The sequence below is a fragment of the Vicugna pacos genome, chromosome 32 (genome assembly GCF_048564905.1).
Source record: "Vicugna pacos chromosome 32, VicPac4, whole genome shotgun sequence".
In the NCBI taxonomy this organism is placed as follows: Eukaryota; Metazoa; Chordata; class Mammalia; order Artiodactyla; family Camelidae; genus Vicugna; species Vicugna pacos.
In genome coordinates, this window is record NC_133018.1 from 5,453,114 (window position 1) to 5,472,131 (window position 19,018).

Below are 19,018 nucleotides of genomic sequence, written 5' to 3' on the forward strand. Positions count from 1 at the left end.
ATTGTGTGCAGGGCCTGAGCTGAAGCATCATCCCCAGTTCACAGGTGAGGAGAGTGAGGCTCGGGGCAGGAGGTGACTTGTCACACCACATAAAGAGGAGGGGGTCCATCTCTGCAGTCAGCCCATGAGTTTGATGAATTTCTCAGTAGGAGACCAGAGAGGAGGCCACAGCCACAGGCCTGGGCTGCAGGGCACTCAGGGGACTGTCGTCACCTTGCCTTCAGCCATCGGAGGGCTGCGTTGGGCCAGCAGCACCTCTGTCCCCAAGGGAGCAGAAACAGGGCCCTCAACATTCTGCTTTTGAAGGGCAGCCTTGCAGGCAGGTTGAGTCCCAACAGAAGCTCACCAGGGCCAGGCCGTTTGGGGTGTCCAGAGTGGCAGAAAGAAAAGAGACTGAACATCACTAATCATTAGGGAAATACATATCAAAAACGCAGTGAGACACCACCTCACACCCTGGAGGATGGCTACTATCAAACAACAGAAAATTTAAGTGTTGGTGAGGATGTGAATAAAGGGGAACCCTTGTGCATTGCTACTGGGAATCTAAGATGGTTGCAGCCATTGTGCAAAACAGGATGACCGTTCCTCAAAGAATTAAACAGAATTACCAAATGATCCAGAAATTCTACTTCTGGGTATATACCCAAAAGAACCGAAAACAGGAACTCGAACAGGTATCTGTACACTAATGTTCGTAACAGCTTTATTCGTAATAGCCAAAAGGTGGAAACAACCCAAGTATCCATTAACAAATGAATGGATAAACAAAATGTGGTCTATTCATACAATGGAATATTATTTAGCCTTAAAAAGGAAGGAAATTCTGACATGTGCTGCAACTTGAATGAACATTGATGACAGTAAACTAAGCAAAATAAGCCAGAAACAAAAAGATGAATGTATGATTCTCCTTACAAAAAGTACCCAGAGTAGTCAGATTCCCAGGGACAGAAAGGGGAATGGTGGTTGCCCATGTTACCCTTTCAGGTTGGGCCCCCACAGTGCCGCTGAAGCCAACAGAACGAGACTGAGTTCAGTTTAGAAGCAAAGAAAAGCTTTATACTCTGATCAAAGGATGGAGAGGTGGGAGCTCCAGCCCTAGAGTCCTCCGAGGCTGACTCGGGGCTGCTTTATAGGGATCAGTGTCAGCCGGGAGGGGGCCGGCTCGTTCTTGCCGGTCTGCGCAGGCGTGTGGCTCACACCGCAACCTAGCGCTGTGTTCTGCGCAGCCTCCCTGCTCACCTCCTGCTGCCGCCATCTTGAATCGAGCATTGTGCGCAGCTGCACACGGCCCGCCGAGCTGAGGTGTCCCTGCAGCCACTTTGCACCAGGAACTCTGGTCTGAGTGCAGGACTTCTGCACACGGCTCTCTGTGAGCTAGTGAAACAAGACTAAGCACAAAGGAAAACAAACAAATAGACTTTATTGCCCAGATTCCGTTTTTATTTCCTGGAAGTTCTTAATTGGCTTTGCCAGGGACACCGGGGACTGAGGGGTAGGGAGAGGGGAAAATGGGGAAGTTTAATGTTTAATGAGGACAGAGGCTTAGCTGGGAAATGAAAAAAAAAAAGTCCTGGAGTTGGATGGTGGTGCTGGTTGCACAACAATGTGAATGTACTTAATGCCACTGAACTGTACTCTTAAAAATAGTTGAAATGGCAAAGTTTATGTTAGGCACATTTTACCACACACACGCAAAAAGTGAAACGAACAAACAAGGATCAGAGACCTAAATATAGGAGCTAAAACCATAAAACTCTCAGAAAAACACATGGAGGTGTATCTACACGACCTTGGATTTGGCAGTGTTTTCTTAGATATGACACTAAAAGCATAAGCAAGAAGAGAAAAAGTACAGAAGTCAGACTTCATTAAAATGAGGAACCTCTGTGCATCAAAGGACACTAAAGAGAGTGAAAAAACCCTCAGAACCGAAGGAAATATTTTCAAATTATAAAAAGGAAAAAATTTTTTCAAATTATGTATCTGATAAAAGGTGAAAATCCAGAATATGTAAAGAATTCTTACAAGTTAACAATAAGAAGACCACCCAACTTAAAATTAGGCAAAGACATTTTAAAAATTTGAATACATTTCCCTTTGTTATTGTTGTTTTTGGGGGGCATGATTAGGTTTATTTATTTAGTGGAGGTACTGGAGCATGAGAATCCAGGACCTTGTGCATGCCAGGCATGCACTCTACCACTGAGCTACACCCTCTCCCCCGAATAGACATTTCTCCACAGAAGATACACAAATGGCCAAAAAGCACATGAAGAAATGCTCAAGGTCTTTAGCCATTAGAGAAATGCAATTCAAAATCACAGTGAAACACTGCTGAAACCCATTAGAATGGCTATGATAGCAAAATAAGAAAACAGACAAGGAACCCTCGGACATCGGTGGGGGAATGTAAAATAATGCAGCCACTTTGGAAAACGGTGGCAGTTTCTCAAAAGGTTGAACATGGACTTACTGTATGAATCAGCACTTCTACTCCGAGAGGTACACCCAAGAGAAGTGAAAACGTGTTTTCGCAGAAACTTCTACAAAAAATGTTCATAGCAGCATTATTCATAAAAGCCAAAAGTGGAAATAACACAAATGTCCATCAACTGATGAATATATACATAAAATGTGGTATATTTATACAAAGGAATATTTTTCAGCCATAAGAAGGAATGAGGTACTGATACATGCTGCAACATGGATGAACTTTGTATATATTATGCTAATTTAAAGAAGCCAGTCACAAAAGGTCACATACTGTATGAGTCGTTTTATATGAAATATTCAGAATAGGGAAATCTGCAGGAATAGAAAGATTAGGAGTTGCCAGAGGCTGGAGCAGGGATGCAGGAAATGGGGAATGACCTCTAATGGGTACAGGGTATTTTGTGCAGAGTGAAAATGTTCTGCAAACAGATAGCAGTGATGGTTGCACAGTCTTGTGAATATACTTTAAAAAAAATCACTGAACTAGACAGCAGCATGTAAAACAATGAAGCTAGAACACTCCCTTACACCATGTACAAAAATCAACTCAAAATGGATCAAAGACTTAAACATAAGGCAAGATACAATAAACCTCCCAGAGGAAAACATAGGCAAAACATTATCTGACATACATTTCAAAAATTTTCTCCTAGAAGAAATAAAAGCAAGAATAAACAAATGGGACCTAATGAAACTTACAAGCTTCTGCACAGCAAAGGAAACCAGAAGTAAAACAAGAAGACAACCTACGGAATGGGAGAAAATTTTTGCAAATGAAACCAACAAAGGCTTGATCTCCAGAATATATAAGCAGCTCATATGACTCAATAAGAAAAAAATAAACAACCCAATCCAAAAATGGGCAGAAGACCTAAACAAGCAATTCTCCAAGGAAGACATACAAATGATCAAAAGGCACATGAAAAAATGTTCAATATCACTAATTATCAGAGAAATGCAAATCAAAACTACAATGAGGTATCACCTCACACCAGTCAGAATGGCTGTCATTCAAAAATCCACAAATGACAAATGCTGGAGAGGCTGTGGAGAAAGGGGAACCCTCCTACACTGGTTGTGGGAATGCAGTTTGGTGCAGCCACTGTGGAAAACAGTGTGGAGATTCCTCAAAAGACTAGGAAGAAACTTACCATATGACCCAGGAATCCCACTCCTGGGCTTATATCCAGAAGGAATCCTACTTCAGGATGACACCTGCACCCCAATGTTCATAGCAGCACTATTTACAATAGCCAAAAGAATGGAAACAGCTTAAATGTCCATCAACAGGTGACTGGATAAAGAAGATGTGGTATATTTATACAATGGAATACTAATCAGCCATAAAAACCGACAACATAATGCCATTTGCAGCAACATGGATGCTCCTGGAGAATGTCATTCTAAGTGAAGTAAGCCAGAGAGAGAAAGAAAAATACCATATGAGATCGCTCATATGTGTAATCTAAAAAACAAAAACAAAAACAAACAAACAAACAAAAACAAAGCATAAATACAGGACAGAAACAGACTCATAGACAGAGAATACAGACTTGTGGTTGCCAGGGGGGTGGAGGGTGGGAAGGATAGACTGGGATTTCAAAATTGTAGAATAGATAAACAAGATTATACTGTATAGCACACGGAAATATACACAAAATGTTATGATAACTCACAGAGAAAAAAATGTGACAATGAGTGTGTATATGTCCATGAATGACTGAAAAATTGTGCTGAACACTGGAATTTGACACAACATTGTAAAATGATTATAAATCAATAAAAACTGTTAAAAAAAAAACCCCACTGAATTGTACACTTTAAAAATGGTGAACTTAAGATGTGTGAATTGTATCACACTTTAAGAAAAAATTTTAATAAAAAAGAGATGACCATTAAAAAATGAATAAATAAATAAGTAAATAAGCCTAATTATCTCCAAAAAATTTAAAAAAAAAAGAGAGATGAAACTGCCCAAGGGTAGAAGGGGAAAAGCAGACTGTCCCAGAGTGGTGCCCAGAGCTCCACTGGGTCTCTAGTGAGGCACCCCAACCCCATTCCCCTTTCTTCTGCCCTTTATAGGCCCTCCCACCTCACCTCCCTGTGGTCTGAATCCCACCCCTGTTTGTTTCTTGCCCACAGTGCTTGCCCCACGGTGAGGCTCCTGTACCCCCTGGTCTCCCTCCATACTCACCCAACTGGTTCTGGTAGAACAGCATTTCACATTTCTTAGTAACCAATCCCCTGTGGGACAAGGAGTTCCAGGGTGTGGAGTGGGTGGCCCTGTCTGTACCCTGCAGTTGTTAGTTGGTTGTTGCCACGGTCCCCTGAGAGCTTGGCAAACAAGGACTTGGAGAAGACATGTACTGTGGGTGGTTCTCCTTTGCAGAAGCTTTTGTTTTGAAGGAGGGAGATTAAATTCTACTGGCCTCAAGACACCCTGCAGCCCAAGGTGGGTGGATGCATGCCTCCTAACACACGATGATGATTTAGACCTTTTATCGAGCACTTACTGTGTTCCAGGCACAATGTTAAGCCCTCTGGGGGAAGGCAGAGCTGGGCTGTGGTTCTGGTACAGGTTCCAGAACCAGACAGGCTTGGGTTCAAATCCTAACTTCCCATTTCCTGGCTGTGTGACTTCAGAAAAGTTTCATAATCTCTCTGACCTTTCATATCTTTGACTATAAAATGGGGATATCCCTATCTGTTTCCAAACGGTTTGACAATGATGTAACGTTCTCAGCACAGAGGAAATGCTCCAAAAAAATAGGAGACTATGAGTTCCGTGCAGGCGGGGACCCAATTTACTGTAGTATCCTCAGCTCTGCCTTCCGTGTGGTTTCCATTTTCTCACCTCCACACCTTGGCCCACGCCATCACCTCCACTTGGGATGCCCTTTCCTCTACTCCCATCTCCGCTAATTGACATCCTCCCTTTCTTCAAGGTCTGCTCGGTGCCACCTGTATCCCATTTGGGGTGACTTCTGTGCCTGGGTCCTCTCCCTGATTAGGGAGCTGAGACGGTGGGATGGCCTCTAGCGTGACAGCAAAGTGGTTAATTGCACGGGCTTAGCTCTGGATGAATTACTTAATTTCTCTGTACCTCAGTTTGCTTGTCTGTTGAGTGGTCTTAACAATGGTACCTACCCCCAGGGGGCTCCGAGGTTTAAATCAGGTGATGCACTTAGTGTGGGGCCTGACATGTAATAAGCCTTTGATAAACGCAGTAGATCTATGCTAATATGATAGCCGCAAGCATGGGGAAATTTAAAGTAAAATTAATCAATATTTAATTTAATTAAAACGTGGGTTCCTCATTCTCACTAACCACATTTCACATGTGACAGCTGGCTTCCAGTGATGTCCAGTAGGACACAGCCCAGGTACAGAACAGTTCCATCATCGCAGAAAGTTCCAGTGGACGGCGCCATAGACGATGATGATGTGTGCGCACAGTAGGTACTCTGTGTCTATTTGTGGTCTGGCTCAGGAAAAACACATAGGGGTGTCTCTGAAGGCTGACAGCTCCTGGAAGGACCCCCAACTCCTCCTCATGGCCCTCCCTGCCCAGCCTCTGATGTCCCCAGTGGTAACTGGGGCACCTCACATTAGAGGGATTAGGGCAAGAGAAAGGAGACTGGTGAGAAACGGGCAGGATTAGGGGCTAATGAGAGGGCGGTGGAGGAACCCAATTTCCGCATGCTGCCCGCCTGGCGGGAGGTGGGTGTGGGTAGCAACGGGGGCTTTGCAGAAAGAGGCCGGAATGTGAAGTGGGGCGGGACAAGGGTATGGAGAGTTACCTAACTGCGCCTGAGGGCACTCAGCGGCTCCCCAGATGGCGGGAGAGAGCCAAAGACGGCCCCCCTTCTCCTTCTGGGCCCAGCTCTGTTGGGGGCCCAGAGCAAGGAGTTGTCAGCCTAAATGTCCCAAGATAGCCCAGGGGTGGGGACCCAGGATGTCCTGGGGGTAGGGGGCCTGAAAGAGTCCTGGAAGGAGAGGCGTGGATTAGCTCAGCTGTTGGGACCGAGGGTAAACCAGGGTTAAGTTTTAGGCCCTGTGGACCCTCTCCAGGCCTGGAAGATGCAGCCACATGGCCATGCTAGAGTCTCAAGCAGATGTGCCCCTGGTTTCTTTATAGGTTATTGACAGTCACTGACAATGTAGCCTCTGCTCCCTAGGAGCTTCTGACAGCTGGAGAATAATCCCTTAGACATGCACGACCCGTGACAGTCTATGTGTCTCACTAGATCTTCCTTCCAACCATGTGAGGTGGACAGGGCAAGCATTAATAGCCCTATTCTATAAAAGACACAAGTGACACTCCAAGATGTCACCTTAAAGGGGAGTGAGGAGCAGGGATGGGGGAACCTCAGGTACCACGACAGAAATCAAAGGATGGGAGAAATTTCTTGGCTTCCCTTATCACCTCACATACAAGGGAAATGCCCTTCACTGATCAGGTGTTTAAAATCCCAAGAAGCACCCTCACTGCCCCAAGGACATCAGCATGCTCCACCTGCCCCTTAGGGCCCAGGGTCCCCCGAGTCCTCAGGATCTGAGCAATGAGAAGAGATGGCAGCAGGGTCAGGGGTCGGTGCTCAGCCCTTCTCTGTATTGAAGCTGCAGGGCCATCACCAAAGGATAGAATTTGAAAGACAGAAAAATAGTTGTCAGCTCTGTGGACAAACAAACCTTCAGTAAGAACACATTTTTGAGTTCCTTTTTTCTGCTCCAGCCTGTCTCCTCTTCAATATGGACACTTGTTGCAAAAAGAAATGAGCTTCCCACCCTGAAAAAGTGAATAAACTGTTTACTAGACTGACCAAGTCCCTGACTTTTAACTATCAGAGCTGGGTGAGGATGATCTTTGCAGAACCTTAGATGTGGCGGTCTCTTCACTAGTGAGATGGGGAGACTGAGGGTCAGAGAGAAGGGGTGCCTGCAGAGAGCAGTCCTCACTCCCCCTGAAACTACCCCCTTCCCTGGAGGCCTGAGAGCACTGAGCAGGGTTCTACAAGCACCCAGCCTGGGCTCCCATCCACGAGAGGCCAGCCTTACTCCCTCAGCCTCCTCCACCTGGCAGGGGACCTCTGGCACGCCCTCCTGTGCCCGCCTGCCACCTAGAACAGTCCCAGAGCCAAGCACGGGACCTCACTTAATCCCAGTTATGTAATGTGCAATCCAACAGTTGGCCAAGGAGGAGGAGCCTAGAGCCACACCCAGGAGTAGGGGCAAAAGGCCCCGCTCGGTCAGGGCCACAGACAAGGCTTAGCTTCTGCCTGCAGTGGATCCCACTCCTCGAGCCTCACCCAGCACCATGAGTGGCCGAGTCGGAGACCTGAGCCCCAAGCAGGCAGAGACCCTGGCCACGGTAAGAGCCGGAGGAAAGGGCTGAGGGCCAGGGCCGGGGTCGGGGTGGAGGGGTGGTGGTGGCTGGAACCCTGCTCCAGTCTGTTGGCTCAACACGTCCATGACATTGTCTCTCTGCTGTCACCTCACCCAGGGTCAGGTCGCATGGTGCCTGGTGGCGTCAGCCCCGTCCATGGCAGGGGTTGAGGGAACAGCACCGCTTCCAGGCTGTAGAGTGGTGCCAGATCAAGCCCGACATCTCATCCAGGAGCCAGACCCAGAGAGCTTTATCTGACATGCCCCGTCCCCACCTTCCCTCAGGGGGAAGCCTGAGATGCGGATGGTCTGCCCTCTGACTGTCCCCCTTCACTCCCTAGGACCCTGAAAGATGGCCTGTCTGTAAGAGCTGAGAGACGGGGCGGGGTGTGTTGTCATCCTCACGGTCAACAGGGCAGAGAACGCATAATCACTAACCACGTTTCTGTGAAAAATGAGATAGAAAAAAGACAGAAGCCTCGGTGGGCTAACACATGGAAAGAACTAAGAATACATCCATACTCTGGTCCACCCCACCCCCAATTTATCCTTTCTTCCATCCATCCTCCCTCCCCTACCCACCCAACTATCTAGCCCTCCTTTGGCCATTTATCCACCAGTCTCCCTTTTCTTCTACTAACTTCAACCACCTCTCCTTTTGTCCATCCACCACTCATTGGTTTCTCCTTTGTTTTGCATGCATCCATCCTTTCTTCTTTCTCTTCACTACCCATGCATCTGCCCACCCGTCCTTCCATCACTGTGGGCCAGACTGCACTGGAAGAGAAGAAGGGAAGATGAAAACAATCACCGAGTCTGGAGCCAAGGCTCAGCATGAAAACCTCTTCAACCGACATCTCTCTTCCCAGTTCCGAGAAAATGTCCAGGACGTGTTGCCCTCCCTCCCCAACCCGGATGACTATTTCCTTCTGCGCTGGCTCCGAGGTGAGGGCAGAGATGGGGGAAGTCAGGGAGAAGGGGCAGTGAGAGGGGCCTGGTCCCAACCAACTGTTCCATGAGGACCCGTGGTTCTCAGGAGCCGACCACACCGTCTTCATTCACATGTTCAGGTCCAGGAGAGGGGAGGGGGCAGGAAGGAGAGCCCCATGCCCTCCATAGCTCCCCACTACCCAAGACCAGGACAAGATGACTGCTAGGCAGCCTCTTTCCCACCCCATGCCTTCCTTCCATCTTCCCACAGCTCGGAATTTCGACCTGCAGAAATCAGAGGCCATGCTCCGCAAGGTGAGTCCCATCCCCCTTGGAAATTTGGTGAGGGACTTTGTTGGCGGGTGGCCCATGCCTTGAGCCTCCTCAGAAGTGATGGGTGCCATCTGGGGTCTTACCACTCATTTCCCTTTCAGTACATGGAGTTCCGGAAGACCATGGACATTGACCACATCCTTGATTGGCAGCCCCCCGAGGTGAGCCAACACCACCACCATGCACACCCCCCTGGAGTTTTACAGACATACCACCGAAGCAGCTTCTGGACCACTGGGAGCCATGAGTGAAGGCCAGCAAGACTGAGAGGCCTGTGGAACCCCCAACCCCCACAGGCCTGCAGGCACCTCTCCGGCGATAATTAAGACTATTTCCTGGGGGCTTATGAGGTCCAGGCCTGAGTTAAGACTTTACCTGCATGAGCTTATTTAATCCTCACAACCCCATGAAGCAGGTACCATTGCCCCCATTGTACACATGAGGACACTGAGGCCCAGCAGGGGTTAAGCAGCCTCCCCGAAGTCCCGCAGCCTCCCCAGAGTCCCACAGCCCCAAGGTGGAGCTAGGATTTGAGCTCAAGCCTGTCTGTCTTCACACCCAGGCTCTTCACCACCACAGCTAGATCATGGCAGTGAGCCGTCATCCTAGGGCCTTGCTCAAAGCATTGTATCTAGGTGGGGAAGAAACTTAGCCCACCAAGGAGCTGGGGAAAACAGTCCCACCACTGGTGTCTCAGTAAAGCAACAGTCCTAGTTTCATTTGTGGAGCACAAGCTCTGGGCCAGGCACAGTGCTTTCCAGTGTGATTCTGGGGACTTTCCTCAACAGAGGAGGTGGAATGGGGCTCAGAGAGGTGGCATCACTTGCTCAAGGATGCACAGCAGGGAAGCAGTAGCGTCTGTTTTTGAACCAGGTCTGCTGACCTTCAGAATCTATGTTTTTCGTCACTAAGCCTAACTCCTCTCTATGGAAAGGGACATGGGAGGCACTGGGGCAGAACTAAGGAGCCCAGAGGCCTCAAGCAGCCCTGGCTGAGGCCTGGCTTTGCCATGTGCCTGCTGTGAGCAAGGTCCCCCGCTGCAAGCCCCTGAGTTTCCTCACTTGGACGGCAGTGCCACCCTCCAGGGGAGGGGCAGTGCTAGTATCATGGTGCATGTAGGCTTGGGCTACCTGCCTGGGAGTTTCGGAGGTGCATAATGCCAAGTGTTGTGTGTCCTTCCATGCCCAGGTGGTCCAGAAGTACATGCCTGGGGGCCTGTGTGGCTATGACCGTGACGGCTGCCCCGTGTGGTATGACATCATCGGGCCACTTGACCCCAAGGGCCTGCTGTTCTCAGCCACCAAGCAGGATCTGCTCAAGACCAAGATGCGAGACTGTGAGCGCATCCTGCACGAATGTGACCTGCAGACACAGCGGGTGAGGCTGCCAGGGGACACGGTCCCAGGGACACACCTGTGCTCTCTGGTGTCACGGTCACGAGGCTCTGGGGTCAAACACCAGCTCTGCTGCTTCCCAGCTGTGCCACCTTGGGAAGTCACCTCACTTCTCTGAGCCTGTTTCCTCACCTACAAAGCAGGGACAGTAATAAATAATGGTTGCAAACATTAAGCAAGATAATACAAATATACGGCCAGCATACAGGGCCGAATGCATATTTCTCAGCAATGCTAGACACTGTTCTTCCCTCCGAGTCTTGGCCTCTGCTGTTCCTTCTGTCTAGATAACCTGGACCCCTGCACACACCTACCTCCCCCACCTCCCTTGGCTCTCTCCTATCTATCTCTCAGGTTTCAAACTGTCACCTTCTCTGAGGCCCCTGTCTGGGTTGAGATGTGTTTCCACAGCTCCTGTGCTGGCCCATCAGAGCACTCACCTCGGGACCGCGGTGACCTGGTTACTTATCAGTCTCCCCAACCAGACTGTAAACTCCTGAAGGACAAGAGCCGTGCATGATTGAGCCTTATATGTTATACTTTCAGTGTCTGGTTCAAAATAGATGCTTAATCATATCATTTGGACAAATGGATGGATGCATGAATTGGAGTATGAATTTGAAAATGGATGGTGAATTGATGAATGGATGAGTCAATTAACAGATGGATGGACAGATGGACAGATGGCTGGGTGGATAATGAATAGGTAATGGATGGTGGGCGGATGGTGGGTGGATGGTGGATGGATGGTGAGTGGATGGTGGGTGGATGGCTGGTAAATGCATTCCCTGTTTTGTCCACTCATTCCTGAGGACAGAGTAAGAGGCTGGGAGAAGCCCTGAGGGGTCACGTGCTGTGGTCATGACCTCCCAAGTTCTGAGCCTGCACCCTGATCTTTGCTCTCATCCTTGCAGCTGGGGAGGAAGATTGAGACCATAGTGATGATATTTGACTGTGAAGGCCTGGGACTGAAGCACTTCTGGAAACCCTTGGTGGAAGTGTACCAGGAGGTGAGGAGAAGGCCCCTGGGCGCCCTGCTTGCTTTAACGACCAGTTTGGTCTGGTGTCACCTTGCTGTTCACTCAGAGCCAGGATTTGGTAAAATGTGGTGGTCTCCCTGGGCCCCATCACTGGAACTCAGGACCCAGAGATATGTTTCTTGGAAGAGGCCTCAGGGGCAACACTGTACTGAGACCCCAGGGGCCAGCTTCTGACAAAGCCTCCCCAGCCCTGTCATCCCTAGCTCTGTGACTCCGGCAAGTCACTTTATCCCTCCATGCTTTGTCGTCCTCACCCACAAAATGGGGCTACTGACAGTCTGAGTTTCAAAAGGATGTAGGGATACTTAAGTGAGTTGATATGTAAAGTGTATACACAGTGCTTGGCAAATTGTGAACGTTTAATAAACAGTGGTCATTACTATTACTGTACTCCCATTGCTGTACTATTTACTCTAAAAATGATTATGATGATGTAATTATTATTCGGGTGTGGTTGCAATAGTCCGTGGTGGGCTGTGGGAACATAGGGGCCAGTGGAGGTGATGGAAGAAAGGGAAACCTTTCACAGCCCTCTGGATGGGGGTAGCAGAAGAAGGGGTGTGGGCTCTGATGGGGTCTTCCTTGATTCCACAGTTCTTTGGCCTCCTTGAAGAGAATTATCCAGAGACCCTGAAGACCATGCTAATTGTGAAAGGTGTGTGGCAAATGACTTCACTCCCCTGTGCCTTTGTTTCCTCATCTATACCCTGGGAGCAGTAATAGTGCCTTCTTCCCTGAGTAGCAGTGAAGCAGGTTGGTTACTTGGCTGCATGCACATCACTCAGAGTGCCTGGAACAGAGTAAGTGGTCCATAAATTGTAACTTCCATGGTTGGTTTTACTGCAAGAAGAGTCAGCTTCAACCCCAGCTCTTCCAGGAATCCCTCCTCACTTCTCCCACTGTGTTGATCTCTCCCTCCCTAAACTGCCTCTGGCACTGGCAGCTGGTTCAGCCCAGTCTGACCTTTCCTATCTACTGCCTTCTGGGGCCTCCAGTTGTCTTGTGTGTGTGTTCATCCTGATTTCCTTGGGTTGCCTGCTCCTTGAAGACAAGACCTCTGTTTCTCCACTTCTGATGTATCCCTCACAGGCCTGGGACCAGGTGGAAACTCAATAGGCTTTTGGGTGGCTGTTCTTTGCATGGGTGGGTGGATGGAAAGGTGGCTGTATGTTAGATGATTGGTTGACTGGTTGATTTATTGCTTACTTGGTTGCCTAGTTGACTGGCCAGTTGGCTGGCTGGCTAGATGACTGACTGGTGGTTCGTTGGATGGTTGTTAACTTGGTAGACTGATTGAGTAACTAGTTAGCATTTTGGTTGGCTATGAGGGTGAGTGGGCAGTTGGCAGACTGGTTAGTTGGTTGGCTGGTTTGTTGTTTGGTTGGATCTTGGATGGTTGACTACTGGTTGTTTGAATGGTTGGCTGGTTGGTTATTTGAATGGTTGACTAGTTGGAAAAGGCAGTTGTTTGGGTAGTTAGGTGGTTGTTCAATTGGCTGATTGGTTTGATGATTGGCAGACATGTTGATTGGTTCTTTGACTATTCGGTAGGTTGACTGATTGGTTGGTAGGCTGATTGATGGCTGGTTAGAAGGTGAATTGATTAGCTATTTGTTGGTTGGTTTGTTAGCTGTTTGATATATTGGTTGATTGGATGGTTGGTTAGTTGGCTGCTTGTTGTTTTAACTGACCAGTTGGTTGGATGATTTGTCAGGTGCAGGGCATTGGAACTTGCCAAAGTAATTCATGATTCCTCCATATTGTTGACTATGACTGTTATGGTGAAAGTGGCCCAATGGAATTATTTTTACCATTATACTTGCTTATATCTCTCCAGCCACCAAACTGTTCCCTGTGGGATACAACCTCATGAAGCCCTTCCTGAGTGAGGACACTCGCAGGAAAATTGTAGTGTTGGGAAGTAAGTAGTTTCAGCTCCATTCTCTGAGTTCTGTGCATGAACTTTGGAGTAAGTTTGGTCCATCACACCAGCCAGAGGTACAGGCATCACCTAGAGTCAGAGGCGCCTCATTCTCAAAGATGAAGGGTGTCTTACTCTATAGAGTCTATTCAGTTACCTCCTCCTTACTCCCTGCCATACCTCTTCAGTGACTAAGGCCTCCATGTCTTCTTCCTAGTTTCAGTTTGGTTTCTAGTCAACCCCTGGGCTATGGGCCTCAGTTTCCTTTTAATACTCATCACTTCAGTGCTTCTAAAGGCAATTTGGGCTGAGGAGGACAAGGAAGAAGAGCAGGAAGAGATGTGATTCAGAGGAGGAAGACTCAATAAGAAGGGACTGGATAAATAAACACAATGCATCCACTTGGTGGATTATTGGGCAGCCATGAAAAATGATTTGATGTCGTAGGAAATGCCATTGAGTTAAAAGGAGATTATAAAGTGGTGTGGATAGTATGATCTTATTTTTGTAAAAACAAAAATGTATTTCTAGAAGGAAATAGAACAAAATGCTGGTTTGTGGATAGCAAGAAATCAGGTGGCTTTTTATTTTTTATATTTCTGTACTTTTAAAAATTTTTAAATTACATATACTACTTTTATAAGTAGGTAAAATTATTTACTTTAATGACAGGGAAAGAGAAAGAAAAAGAGAGGAGAAATAGTTCTTAAAATCAAACAGCGACCTGATAATTTGGAGGATAATTTCTCACTAGCAGAATGGTCAAATCATCAAATCAGGTGGTCTAAGGACCTGGGGGAATGGGTATAAATCTTACAAATCCTTGTTTTCTCTCCCTTCCTGATACCTGAGTCTCTGTCTCTGCCCAGTTCCACTGGGGTAGGGAACCAGGTGGATCACAAAATAGCCCCCAAATCCTGGAGCAGTGTGGGTAACTGCCATATTCCAGATTCAAGTCCAAGGTTCTGCCCCACTTGGTGGTGCACAGGGCTCTGTGCACGTGGCCCTGGTGTGCCAAGCATTGTGGTCTTTCCTCTCATCCCACTGGTATCAAGGAATCTCCCAAGACCACAGGCGGGGATAGCCCAGGTTGGTTATGCGGCTGGGGCCATGGGACAGCGGGGACCCAGAACACTTAGAGCTTTGCATAGAGCATGAAGAACAATAATGGGTATTATGGCTGAGGAGATTAAGAAGCAAAAGGAGGAAGGTCTTTTCAAAGGTACAGGGCCATCCGTCTTCCACCCAGAGGTCTGACTTGGGTATGCCACTGGCACCTTGTATGGCCCCCAACAAGTCCTTGACCTCATTGGGCTTTTTATATTTCCATATAGTAAAGACCTCATTGGGCTTTAAAGTCTCCTTGAGACAGTTAAATAACTCTTATCTTGACTTCTCATGACTGGAAGACCCTCAAAAATGTGTAAAGCCATTAGCTAGGGGAAAACATGTTTTTATATCAACATGATGCTGGAAGATACTTTCTGTAGCCAGAGGCCTGGGTAGCTAAGGAATTGGCCCTGGCAGCCTAGCTCCCTTAGGGCTTCTCCCCAGGCTCAGGTCCTCCTGGTAGGAGTGCATCCCCTCCATGCTCAATAATCACCCTTCAACTCCTCTGCCCACAGGCAACTGGAAGGAAAGTTTGCTAAAACTCATCAGTCCTGAGGAACTGCCTGCTTATTTTGGGGGGACCCTGACCGATCCAGATGGGAACCCCAAATGTTTAACTAAGGTATGAAGAGCCCCAGGACAGGGGAGGGAAGAGGAGTATAGCTGGGTTCTTTCTCACCTACTCATTCATTCCACAAATGTCTATGGAGAGACTCCTGTGGGCCAGGTATTGAATAAGTGCCAGTCCTGCCTTAACAGAGCAAGAAATGAGGACATTTTGATCCAGAGGGATGAGCTGGAAGGAGAATTTCAAGAAGAGGCCCAGACCCAGGTTGGAGGGTCAGAGGAGGCTTCCCCTGGGAGTGGGGAAGGACAGGATAAGCAGGTACTGCAGGATGTGGTTAAAGCATCTCAGGCAGGAGAAACAGCATGAAAGAGCATGAACAAGAGGGGAGAAAGCCCATTCTGTTCCTTGTCCACAGATCAACTATGGTGGGGAGATCCCCAAGGCTATGTACGTGCGGGACCAGGTGAAGACTCAGTACGAGCACTTGGTGCAGATCAGTCGAGGCTCCTCGCACCAGGTGGAGTACGAGATCCTGTTCCCAGGCTGTATCCTCAGGTAAGGGACAGGCTACTGACCCACCCCTGGCTGGGCCCTAGCCCCTCGGGGACCCGTCAGACTGAGCAGCAACTTGTCTCTGTCCCTCCCCCAACACAGGTGGCAGTTCTCATCTGATGGTGCAGACATTGGCTTTGGTGTTTTCCTGAAGACCAAGATGGGGGAGCGGCAGCGGGCTGGGGAGATGACAGAGGTGCTACCCAGCCAGCGCTATAATGCCCACATGGTACCCGAGGACGGGAGCCTCACCTGCCCAGAAGCTGGTGTCTGTAAGTCTGCCCTGGCTGGGTCCCAGCTCTGGAAGGTTGGAGCTATCTGTCCCATGGCTTAGAGGAAGAAACAGAGGGGTAGTGACATTGAGCTTAGGTCAGTGCCATTCATCTATACTGTCACTCATTTGGTCCACACTCAAGAGCACGTATGATGTGCCAAGAACCAGAGACAAATGGGCCCTGAAGGGACTGACAGTACTCGGGCCACAGGACCCAGGCAAGGGACAATAGGGCAGGTGCAACTTTCCCCAGGAGGAAACTGGGGGCTCTGAGAGGTAAATCAGAATCCAGAGTCACACAGTTGAGTGTGGTGCCAGGGTCCCATGTCCGCCTTGTAGTTACATAACTCTGGGCAAAAGTCTTACCAGCCGGGACCCTTGGTTTGCTCCCCTGTGAAGCAGAGGTTACAACCTCTGTCTCTCAGGGTGCTTGTGAGGGGGCAGAAGGCATGTGCAGGCCTCACCCAGTACCCTACTTCACCTAAGGGGTCTGGGAGGCCTCTGATGTTCCCAGCTGCTGTCCTTGCACACCCATTATGTGAGTTCCCAGGTGTGGAGACAATAGGATGCAGTAGCCATTGTTCTCAGTGAAGTTGATGCAACTAAAGCCAGGCTGGGCACGTGCCAGGAGGAGGTCTGCGTCTGTTTACAGGCCCTGCTCAGGCGTGGCAGTTCCCAGGGGGAAAGGAACAGGAGTAGAGGAACTGGGCCCAGCCTGGCAAACACGGAAGTGGGACTACAGCCTGTCCTCCCCCACGGCTGGGGCAGGGTGCAGGGAGTGTGAAGCCAGACGCATACCCATCTGTCCATCTGTCCCCTCAGATGTCCTGCGCTTCGACAACACCTATAGCTTTGTCCACGCCAAGAAGGTCAGCTTCACGGTGGAGGTGCTGCTCCCGGATAAGGGCATGCAGAAATACGACGAGGAGCTCACCACTGTCTAGGCAGCCCCTCACTCACCAGAGACCCCTGACCCTCTGCTTTCTGTTGATATATCTCACTCTCCCCCCCAGAAATTACTTGTCAGTCCTCTTGACTCTGTTACATTACTGAGTAGAGAAAGGGCTACCTTGGGGAAAATTCATAGGCAATGGTCAGATCAGGAAAGGTATGAGAGGCATAGCCCTGGAGGATGCCGAGGCTGCAGAAAAGGAGGAAGCCAGGGTAAAAGCAAGAGGTGGGTGTCCTTAAAACCCAAGAAATGGGAAAATGAATTTCCTAGCCTTCGTCCTTGCTTCTTCTAAGGCATTTGTGTGTGGTTGAATTTCTTCTGATTTATCAGCAAATTGGGTTGGAGGTGTGTCTAAATTCTTTTTACTTCTACTCCTGGTATAGTAGATACTCAGTGTATACTTGTGGAGTTGAATGGAGGTATGGAGCAGGTGATTCATGGGTGTGCATGAGAAGTCTACCAGGGCAGGTTTCAGCACCTCGGACAGGGACAGGGCTGTGATGGAGTGGGACTCTCCTGGAGACCCAGGTGATCTAGCCCCCAGATTTCTGGCAGTGGCTGCCCTCCTGGGTAGGTAGGAGATGCTTACAGAAGGCTTCATCTGACTTGGGGCACACAGCTTCCCCAACACATCACTCCCACCCTCGCTGCCTTCCCTTGGAATTAACAACTGTGTTTTAAGCAATTAAAAGCACTTTCCTAGAAGCAAAGGAAGTCATGTCTGGCTTGAGCTGCTGCCTGGTAATAATGAAAACAAACAACACAGCTGTCATTCAGTTAGTTCTATGTACCATACAGAGTGCCAAACGCTTTATAAGTTTAGCTCACTCACGCCTGCCCTGAGGCTACATAGCATGGCCACTTATGCATAAGGAAACTAAGGCTCAGAGAGGTGAAGTCACTCACCCAACATCACACAGCTCTTAAGTGGCAAACTCACTCCCACTCCGTATCCCTAGTTGGTGGGAAGCAGGCCTCCAGCTCCTGATCTCTAGGGCTCCAGTCTCATCCAGGGGTCAGAGGCTTCCCTCTAGCTCTGAGTGTCCAGGGTGTGGCATGGGGAGGGAAAGAAACCCCACTTTGTAGCCTTGGCCAGCGGGTCCCCCATTCCACAGTGGTCAGCAGGCAGTATAGGGGCAGGAAGACCAAGGCCAGCAGGCTCCCCACTGCGTGTGAAGGGAAGTTGTGTCCCAGCTCCCACGGCCCAGAAATGTGAGGGAGGAGACAGGGAAAGAAAGGCCTCAGCTGTCCTTGGGAGGCAAAGATGGTAACTGCAGGCTGCTTCCCTTAAGAGAGAGGGATTAAATTTGGCAGCTGAGGCTGAAAGTCTGAGCCACTTACCCAGGGCAACCTGTGGGCAGAGAATGAGCCAAGTCCCTGCTGTGCTAAGTGGGCGCCAGATGCCCCCCGCCACCTTCCCCAGGAACCCAGTGCTACAGCAGCCTCTCCAGAAAATCCACCTTCACATCACACACTTAAGGTCAGGTTTGTCCCCAGGCACATGGTACCAACACATACAAGTGCCAGAGCGAGTTGAGGCAAGACCAGAGCTCTAGGGAAATAGAAGGCATTATTGCATATATATAAAAGGTGATTTAGTTGTTTTCTGAAGGGGCCCCTGTCTCCCTGCTTTCCTCGGTGGTGGACTGGGACACGCTATCTGTCTCCTCCTCAGAAGATAGTCTCTCCATTGCCCCGACTACCAGCTGCCTCTCTTCAGTGTCTGGCCTGGCCAGGACCCGCCCTCAGTGTGTTCCCTAGCCAGCCTAGAGGGCAGCTCAGTGGGAAGGTCTTGAACACATTCCTCAGGGTCAGCAGAATCAGGACCAGCAGCAGAGTGATGCAGCCGACGGCCAGAACCACTGCCAGCCAGTCCTTCAGCGTCTTACAGGAGGCTGGGAAGGACTGGGCCAGAGCACCTCAGGACTGCCCAGAGGTGTGGGGCGGGCCATGCAGGGCACTTAGAACTGCCCCTGAGCCTTCAATGACTCATCAAAAGCCAGAAGCCTGCAGGGAAGCTGAGGACAGGCCAGGCCAGAGGGGATGGGCCCGAGAATGAG

General features: G+C 49.1%; 2 protein-coding genes across 2 annotated transcripts in view; one reads left to right on the top strand and one right to left on the bottom strand.

The window, feature by feature from the left end:
• Window positions 1-5,412, bottom strand: part of LOC102543550 (P protein-like) — a 127,218-nt gene extending 121,806 nt beyond the window's left edge. Inside the window, exons 1-2 of the mRNA XM_072952828.1 lie at window positions 5,354-5,412; window positions 4,694-4,743 (exon numbers count right to left, since the gene is read on the bottom strand). Of these exons, the coding sequence (XP_072808929.1) occupies window positions 4,694-4,743; window positions 5,354-5,412 (109 nt within the window). The remainder of the gene's footprint in view (window positions 1-4,693; window positions 4,744-5,353) is intronic.
• A 2,404-nt stretch (window positions 5,413-7,816) lies between these two features.
• Window positions 7,817-17,730, top strand: SEC14L3 (SEC14 like lipid binding 3). The gene is made up of 12 exons (XM_006213504.4): window positions 7,817-7,870; window positions 8,754-8,829; window positions 9,086-9,129; window positions 9,249-9,308; window positions 10,336-10,524; window positions 11,456-11,551; window positions 12,176-12,236; window positions 13,419-13,502; window positions 15,128-15,234; window positions 15,596-15,735; window positions 15,835-16,004; window positions 16,829-17,730. Exons 1-12 carry the CDS (start codon window positions 7,817-7,819, stop codon window positions 16,948-16,950), a joined length of 1,203 nt encoding a protein of 400 aa, XP_006213566.1. The 3' UTR covers window positions 16,951-17,730.
• Window positions 17,731-19,018: the final 1,288 nt, after the last annotated feature.

Coding starts and splice junctions, on each gene's coding strand:
- SEC14L3 (XM_006213504.4), top strand. CDS start 7,817: ATGAGTGGCCGAGTCGGAGACCTGAGCCCCAAGCAGGCAGAGACCCTG. Junction 7,871..8,753: donor AGGCAGAGACCCTGGCCACG/GTAAGAGCCGGA, acceptor CTCTCTTCCCAG/TTCCGAGAAAATGTCCAGGA. Junction 10,525..11,455: donor GTGACCTGCAGACACAGCGG/GTGAGGCTGCCA, acceptor TCATCCTTGCAG/CTGGGGAGGAAGATTGAGAC.